The 8,396-nt window shown below is 61.4% G+C and overlaps 1 protein-coding gene across 2 annotated transcripts; it reads left to right on the forward strand.

The window, feature by feature from the left end:
• The first annotated feature begins 868 nt into the window (after window positions 1-868).
• Window positions 869-6,862, forward strand: ZNF362 (zinc finger protein 362). 2 transcript variants are annotated; one of them, XM_039391356.1, is made up of 8 exons: window positions 869-1,080; window positions 3,800-3,863; window positions 4,001-4,247; window positions 4,329-4,650; window positions 4,781-4,971; window positions 6,202-6,280; window positions 6,359-6,517; window positions 6,591-6,688. In XM_039391356.1, exons 2-8 carry the CDS (start codon window positions 3,801-3,803, stop codon window positions 6,601-6,603), a joined length of 1,074 nt encoding a protein of 357 aa, XP_039247290.1. In that variant the 5' UTR covers window positions 869-1,080; window position 3,800; the 3' UTR covers window positions 6,604-6,688. The 2 variants fall into 2 exon arrangements, with proteins under 2 accessions (XP_039247290.1, XP_039247289.1); XM_039391355.1 differs by having other exon boundaries at window positions 870-1,080; window positions 4,747-4,971; window positions 6,591-6,862.
• The last annotated feature ends 1,534 nt before the right edge of the window (window positions 6,863-8,396 follow it).

The following is an 8,396-nucleotide window of genomic DNA, read 5'->3' on the forward strand; positions in this document are numbered from 1 at the left end:
TTGTTTTGGGTCGGTTTTGCTGGAAATGCAGAAGGAGGAGAAGCCCCGGCCCAGGGCCCTTCGGGGGGCGGAAGCCGGGGCTTTAATTGGTTCCATCTTGGGTGAATTCTTGCGGCGCGGGGCCACCCCCTCCCCGAGCCCCCCGTGGCTCGGGGCTCTCCTGGCCTTCCTGCTTCCCGGCTCCTGCCCCCTCGGCTGCGGGGTGAATCCCTCCGGATGAGCACAGTCGGGGCGGGAAGAGATGTGCCTTCCCTGAGGATGGGGCCGGATGCTGCTTCCCACCCTGGTAGCTTTGGCATGTGGGGGGTTTGTGGATGGGCTTTCCCTCCAAAAACCCTCCTGCTCCAGGCAAACCCCAGGGATACTTGTTCTTATGGGGGGCCTTGTGTTTTGGGGGGAAACTGGGGCACGGCGTGGGGCAGAGCTGGGTTCTCTGGCCCGGGGACGCAGTGTCACTGTCCCCAGTGTGGGATTTGGGTGGGGGGACACTCAGGGGGCCTCCCCCTGCTTGGCTCTCGCCCACCGCGCCGTCTTGGGCCGCCGCCGGCTTTCCTGCGCTCGCCGCTTGGCACGGGGAGGGCAGGCAGGAGCTGTGCCCTGGTGCCCTCGCTGGGACACTCAGGGGGACACCACGCTCGGTGTCGAGGACACGCCGAGCCACCTAGTGCTGCTCTGCTGCCCCCCAGACCCCTCCCCTTGCCTCCCAGCCCCCCATTTTCCAGCCGTGCTGGGTCGGTGGTCGCTCGCCAGGCCCCAGGAGCTGCCCCTTGAGCTGCCCCTTGAGCTGCCCCTTGAGCTGCCCCTTGAGCTGCCCCTTGAGCTTCCCCTTTTCTCCCGGCGGTGCCGTGAAAAGAAATCTCTTGTTTCTTTTTATTTCAGCGAAGGCGAGACAGAGAGGGCTGCCAAGGTAGAGGCGTTCCCTAGAGAACTGTAGCTTGACTTAGCGGCAGTTGGGTAGGAAGTTGGAAGGCTCTAGTGAGCTCGTGCCCACCCGTGCCATCATCTACCTCCCATCAATCTGGAGCCTCAGCGACACGTCTCCCCAGGCAGCTGCGCCCACCTGGCTCCAGAGGCCACCCTGTGAGTACCAACCACCTGACGGCTCCGGCACCGCAGCCCCCGCTCTCCCCTCGCCACCCCCGGCCCCGGCTCTCCGGCTTCTCCCGCTCTTCCCTCCCCACGGGAAGGAGGCTTTTGGTCTCTTTAGGGCGCTGCCGCTTCCCCCCGGGGCCCGGCAGAGTGGTGATGCCGTGGGAATCCGAGGTTCAGCCCCTGCTTTTGGGGCTCTGCGCATCTTCCCGCTTGCTCTTCCCACATCCCTCGTTCCCGCTTGGGTCCCCACTGTGCTTTGGGCACCCTCCTTGTCCCCCGGGATAACCTTTGCCATCCCCTCAGCACCCAAATCCGGTGCCCGTGGAGGATGCTGGGCTCTTCCCTCCACGGTTGGGACCACGCCACTGGAGATGTTACCCACGGGGGGGTTTCCCCCTGCCCAGCCAAAATGTGGGGGCACAGAGAGCCCTGCCACCCCCGTGCCCCGCAGAGATGCGCCGCCGCATTTCCCCACCCTCCACAATTTCCATTTTAATGGATTTTCCTTTTTTTCCGCCTTTGCTGCATGTCAGCTTCCATTTTTCATAGTTAGCTGAGAAAAGAGAAAAAAGGGAGTTTTTATATATATATACATATCTATATTTTTCCATCTGCTTTCTCCCCTCTCCCACTCCCTCCCCCGGCCCCGGGAGAGGGGGGACGCCGTTCCCGACCAAACACCGCGGGATTTACCGCACGAAACCGGGACAGGAACAGGGATTTGGATCATTATTTTGGCAACGCCGACCATTTCTTCCCTCCTCTTGTTCATCCAGCTCCGAGCACGCCGCTTTTACCAATAACTCCTCGTTTCTTTAGCCAGCCCTCCCCAGGTGGGGGCGGGGAAACACGTGATATTTGCGCTTTTCTCCCCAAAATACCCTCCGTGGCTTTGCAGCCCCTGTCCAGCTTCGCACGGGGGGTCCTGGGTCTGGTGGGGGGTCTGTGCCGTGTCCTGCTGGTGGCCTGGGGGCCACATGGCCGGGGTTCATCCGTGGGGGTGCTGCTGTCGGCTCCTGGCGGGACAGGGAGTGGGACAGATGGACGGATGGGAAGGACAGAGGTCGAGGGGCACCTGCTGGGATGGGGGAGCAGTTCCAAAATTCCCTCTTCTAATCATAGCTCCAGTTTCCTGTTTTCCCACGGCCGCGCCGGGGCAGGGGGTCGGTGCTGAAATTGGGGGGGTCGGTGCCGGGGGCTTGGCTGTGCTGAGGGGGCTCGGAACCCTCTGCCTGTGCTCCTCCTGCCTCCACATCATGAGGGGTTCCCTGCTTCCCGCTCTGCTTTTGGCCCCTCTTCCCAATGTCCAACTCCTTGTGCCGGCACCGGAGTCGCTCACCCCATGCTCATCATCCCAAGGGATCTTATCTGTATATGTATATGTATACATGTGTGTATACGTAGCCAGTGGGGAAATGCACGGCGTGGGCGGCCTGTGGGTACATATGTAATTACCCAAAACACCTGGGGGGGGAAGGTGCATTTCGTATTCCCAGTGAATTCCCATTCCATGGCACCCAGCGGGACCCTGGCTCTGCCCGCCCTGCCGGGACCCGGCGCCGCTTCCACCTGGAAAACCCAACATTTGGTGCAGTGGGGAGGTGATCTGGAGCAGGTCAGGGTTGGGAAGGGGAATTCCCAAAGCTGGTGTTGGGGTCTGCCGTGGGAAATGGCTCCTGTTCCCCGACTCCCCAAAAATGCGCCTGTGCCGTCCTGCTCTGGAGCATGGGGGGGGGGTTCCCTTCTTCCTGCCTCAGTTTCCTCCCAAAAAGTGGGGGGAATCCCACAGTTCCTTCAGGCTGTTGGGATGCTGAAGGAGTCCCTTTCTCTGGGGCTATGGAGAGCTCAGGGTCTGACCCTGAGGCAGTGAGCAAGTGTGAGGAGGAGGAGGAGGAGGAGGAGGAGGAAGAGGAAGGCTCATCACCCCCAAATCCCGCTGCCTCCAAATCCTGCCACCCCCAGGGCTTCTGGGGACACACACTGCTCCAGTTTCTCCCAGGATCCCGGCCATGGCCTGGTTTATTTTGGAGTGGGAGCTCCTGCGGGACCCCTCCCATCCATCCCACCCTTTCCCACTTGCCCCTGTGAGGGGATTTGCCGGTGTGGCAGTGCCTGGTCATGCTGGGCCGTTCCGCTGGGATCACCCCCTCGCTGTCCCCTTCCAGCTGCTTCCTGTTACCGGGAATGGATTTAGAATTAATTCCCCCAACGCCTTTGAGCGTCTCCATAAATCTCCCGGCCCTGCTGCAGCCGGGGGTCCCCGCCCCGCCGCTCTCGGGGGCTTCGCTCGCCTTTGGGGGGGCTTTTTGGAGGGGAATTCAGCTGGGATTTGCCATCTCCCACAGCAGTGTCCTGTCCACCTCTAACCCCTCCTGGATGGGGAGGATACCTCCAGAGCCTGGGAGATATCCCAAGCTTTTTCCCTCAAATGTCAGCCTTCCCCCTTTCCCATATTGCATCCGCTGGTGTTTTGGGGTCTCGGAGACAGGCGGGTGTCTCCCTGATCCTGCAGGAATTTCCATCTGGGAAGATGCCTGTGGGGGATTCCTCAGTCCTGCCCGCTCCCTGCCCTTGCTCAGAGCCTGGGTCTTGCTTCCTGGGGGGTGGTGGTTGGTTTGGGGGGGTCGGAGCCCCCCGAGGGAGGTGGGAGGGAAGGGGGTCCGTGCGGGGACCGGCGATGCCCCATAACCACCCCCTCTCTCCCCAGGATGGCGGAGCCTCGCTTCAACAACCCCTACTTCTGGCCGCCCCCCCCCACCATGCCCAGCCAGGTAGGACCCCCACAGTGGGATTTTGGGGAGGGGGAAGGATGGATGGACACGGTGGGGGAAGCCCAGGGGGAGGCCGGGTGTCCCGGGGGTCCCGGTTCCTGCGCCTTGACCCATCTCTCTGCCTTCCCCCCCCTCAGCTGGACAACCTGGTCCTGATCAACAAAATCAAGGAGCAGTTGATGGCGGAGAAGATCCGCCCCCCACACCTGCCCCCCACCTCGGTGGCCTCCCAGCAGCCCCTCCTGGTGCCCCCCTCGCCCGCCGAGAGCAGCCAGTCCATCATGTCCCTGCCCAAGCTGCAGCAGGTGCCGGGGCTGCACCCCCAGGCCGTGCCCCAGCCTGACGTGGCCCTGCACGCCCGGCCGGCTACCAGCACCGTCACAGGTACCACGGGGGCCCCCCGGGCCAGGAGGGCACAGGGGGCCCCCCCAGAGCCCCCGCCTCCCCTCTCCTCCCCCTCGCCAGGGTTGGGGCTGGCGTCCCGCGCGCCCGCCGTCAGCACCTCGGAGTCCAGCCCGGGAACCGGGACCACCACGCCCTCGACCCCCACCTCCACCAGCCAGAGCCGCCTCATCGCCTCCTCGCCCACCCTAATCTCAGGAATCACCAGCCCCCCCCTCCTCGACTCCATCAAGACAATCCAGGGCCACGGCTTGCTGGGAGCGCCCAAGGCCGAGCGGGGCCGCAAGAAGATCAAGGCGGAAAACCCGTCGGGCCCGCCCGTCCTGGTGGTGCCCTACCCCATCCTGGCCTCGGGGGAGACGGCCAAAGAGGGCAAGACGTACAGGTAGGCACCCTCCCGCCTGCCGTGGGGGCCGGGGCGCTGGCGGGGCGACCCCCGCCCCAGCCCGGTCCCTGCGGGGTTCTCCCCCACACCCTCCAGGTGTAAGGTCTGCCCCTTGACGTTCTTCACCAAGTCGGAGATGCAGATCCACTCCAAGTCGCACACGGAGGCCAAGCCCCACAAGTGCCCCCACTGCTCCAAGTCCTTCGCCAACGCCTCCTACCTGGCCCAGCACCTGCGGATCCACCTGGGCGTCAAACCCTACCACTGCTCCTACTGCGAGAAGTCCTTCCGCCAGCTGTCCCACCTCCAGCAGCACACCCGGTGAGGGACCCTCGGCAGGGCTGGGGGGCCCTCGGGGAGGGGGCAGCCCTGCACCCTGCACTGGCGGCTCTGCTGCCCTGCTTTATGGTGCCCGTTGGCCCCGCTGCTGCCTTCATCCCTGCCACGCTCATCGTCACCACCACCATCCCCACCACACTCGTCATCTCCAGCACCTTCATCATCCCCAACACACTCATCATCCCCAACACACTCATCATCTCCAGCACCTTCATCATCCCCAACACCATCATCCTCAACACACTCATCATCCCCAACACACTCATCATCCTCAACACACTCATCATCTCCAGCACCTTCATCATCCCCAACACACTCATCATCCCCAACACACTCATCATCCCTGACACACTCATCATCCCCGACACACTCGTCACAACTACCATGATCCCTGCCATGCTCATTGTCTCCAGCACCTTCCTCATCCCCAACACACTCATCATCCTCACCACCACCGTCATCCCCAGCACCTTCATCATCTCCAGCACCTTCAGCCTCCCCAAAACACTCATCAGCACTTTCATAATCCCCAGCACCTTCACCATCCCCAGCCCACTCATTATCACCACCTTCATCGTCCCCAACACACTCATCATCCCCACCATGCTCATTGTCCCTCTCGTCGTCTCCAACACCTTCATAGTCTGCACCATCCTTGTCACCCCTACCTCACTGTGCTCATCCATTCCCCCCACACCGACTGTCCCCATGGCCTTCATCATTCCCACCACACTCATCATCTCCAGCACCTTTATTGTCCCTACTGTGCTCCTCCATCTTCACCCAGCTCGTTCCCACTGCTTTCTTCATCCCCACCACGCTCCTCATCCTCACCACCTTCATTGACCCCACCATGGTCGTCTGTCCGTGCTGTGTCAGTCCATCCTCACCACCTTCATCCTCCCTGTGACCCTCATCCTCACCACCCTCATCTTCCCCACCACACCAGTCTGTCTCCACTGTCTCTGTCATCCCCACCATCCTCCTCATCCTCACCGCTTTCATTGACCCCGCCGTGGTTGTGTGTCCACACTGTGCCAGTCCCTCCTCACCACCTTCATCCTTGTCACCACGCCCATCCTCCCCACCTTCACTGTCCCCAGCACCTCCATCCTGTCCCATCTCCCAGCCCCCCATCCCCCCGATGTCCCCGTGCCCGCGGTGGTGGCGGGGCGGTGACGTGACCCCGCGTGCGTGTCTGTGCGTCCCCAGAATCCACACCGGCGACAGACCCTACAAGTGCCCCCACCCCGGCTGCGAGAAGGCCTTCACCCAGCTCTCCAACCTCCAGGTCAGTGCGGGGGGCCTGGGGCAGGGGGGGCACTGAGGGGTCCCCCCAGCCCTGCCTGACCCCCCCGTGCCCCCCCAGTCCCACCAGCGCCAGCACAACAAGGACAAGCCCTACAAGTGCCCCAACTGCTACCGGGCCTACACGGACTCGGCCTCGCTGCAGATCCACCTGTCTGCCCACGCCATCAAACACGCCAAGGCCTATTGCTGCAGCATGTGCGGCCGTGCCTACACCTCGGTGAGCACGGGGGGCACCCCGGACCCCCCCGGAGCCCCCCGGGCCCCCCTGACCCCTGTGCCCCCTTCCCCAGGAGACCTATCTGATGAAGCACATGTCCAAGCACACGGTGGTGGAGCACCTGGTCAGCCAGCACTCGCCGCAGCGCACGGAGTCCCCCGGCATTCCCGTACGGATCTCCCTCATCTAAGCGGGGAGGGGGGTGGCAGCAGGACCCCCCCAGCACGAGGAGGAGGAGGAGGAGGAGGAGGACGAGCCCCCCTGGCGCCGCGGGCCGTGCCCCCGCAGGTTTGGTGACACCCAAAGACGGTTTCAGAGCACTTTGAATCTCTGCGGTTTGGTTTTATTTTTTTGTGTATCTCGGAAGGGGTTATTGATCGGTGTGTTTGGTGGCGTTCCCCCTGCCCCCTGCCAGACCCCCCATCCCCCCCCCCATTTTTGGATACAAATATATATATATATTTATTGGCCAAGAACTTGGTGCTGCTAAAAAAACCAGAAATTCACCCCAAAAACGAACCGTGGACGGAGCGAAAACGCAGCTGGGGGAGGAGGGGGAGCAGAGGAGGGGGGGTCCCACTGCCTCCCCCCCAGACGGACTCTGGGCCCGAGCGCCTCCATTTGGGGTTGATTTTTAACCATTTTGGGGGGTTTTTTGTGTTCTTTTGGGGTCCCTTTCGAGGGCAGAGCTGCGTCCCCCCGGGGCTGGACCCCCCCCATCCCACAGCCCCGCTTTTGGGGGGTCTGGGGGGGTCCCACCGCTTTGCCTTGTGCCTGCCTGTACATACCCCCTGTATAGAGCCTGGGGGGTCCCCCCCCAAACCTCATCTATATTCTGTACCTTTTGGTTCATTTTGGATATTAACTGTGTTATTTTTTATACACTTTTTAAGCCTTAACTCAGCGTTTCTTTGGGTTTTTTTTTTTTGTTATTGTTCATTTTTTTTTTCAGGGTGTTTTATTTACCTTTTATTTTTAACCCCCGTTCTTTTTTACCCCCCCCCCATTATTTTTACCCCAGTTCTTTTTTACCCCCCCATTATTTCCCCCTTCGATGTTGTACGATATCAATATTGTAACCTTTTTTGTCAGCATGTTAATACTGTGTAAATAAGCCTCTTATACACTTAACCCCTTCCCCCCTTTTTTCTCTCCTTCCCCCAACCCCAAAATTTTGGGGCTTTTTTATTTTCCTTGCTGCCCAGCCAGGCCAGGCCTCCCTAGATCTAGTTGGTACCTTATTAAAAAAGAGGAAAAAAAGGTTAAAAAAAAAAGAAAAGAGGAGAAAATGGATAAAAACAGTTGCCCCTGCCCCGTTCTCCCCCTCCCCCCCTCCCCCCCCCAAAAATCCTGCATTGTGGTTCCTGGAGAAGCTGGGGGGGGGCACGGCCTCGTGGTGTGGAAAAGGAGGGAACCCCCCCAACCCCTTTCCAAAAAAAGAGAATAAAAGAGAAGAAAAAAAAGAACAAAACGGGAATGAATGAACGTGGGGGGGTCTTTGGGGGGAGGGGAAAGATTGGGGGGGCAGCACTTTGGGGACGTTTGGGGACAAAGCCTGGGGGGTCCCCGTGGGGTGGCAGCAGGGGGGGGTGGAGCTGGGGGTCACCCCCAGGGGGTGGGGTGTCCCCAGAGTGTCCCAGGGAGGGGTGGCAGTGCCACACACCAGGGGTGGGCACACCAGGGGGGCACCAGTGCCTCAGAGGGAAGGTGGCGGGTCCTGGTCCTGGGGAGAGGGAGTGTGAGTGACCCCAGTGACCCACTTCTGGGGACACCAGGTCTGGGGACAGCCCAGTGTGGCCACCACTGTGGGGACACTTCCCCATGGCCACGAGCTCTGGGGACACCTCCTGGCCATGGCCACCAGTGTCAGGGACATGTC

Source organism: Pipra filicauda, unplaced genomic scaffold (assembly GCF_003945595.2).
Source record: "Pipra filicauda isolate LSUMZ 115617 unplaced genomic scaffold, ASM394559v2 scaffold944_size47835_pilon, whole genome shotgun sequence".
In the NCBI taxonomy this organism is placed as follows: domain Eukaryota; kingdom Metazoa; phylum Chordata; class Aves; order Passeriformes; family Pipridae; genus Pipra; species Pipra filicauda.

Coding starts and splice junctions, on each gene's coding strand:
- ZNF362 (XM_039391355.1), top strand. CDS start 3,801: ATGGCGGAGCCTCGCTTCAACAACCCCTACTTCTGGCCGCCCCCCCCC. Junction 4,972..6,201: donor CACCTCCAGCAGCACACCCG/GTGAGGGACCCT, acceptor GTGCGTCCCCAG/AATCCACACCGGCGACAGAC. Junction 6,281..6,358: donor CCCAGCTCTCCAACCTCCAG/GTCAGTGCGGGG, acceptor GTGCCCCCCCAG/TCCCACCAGCGCCAGCACAA.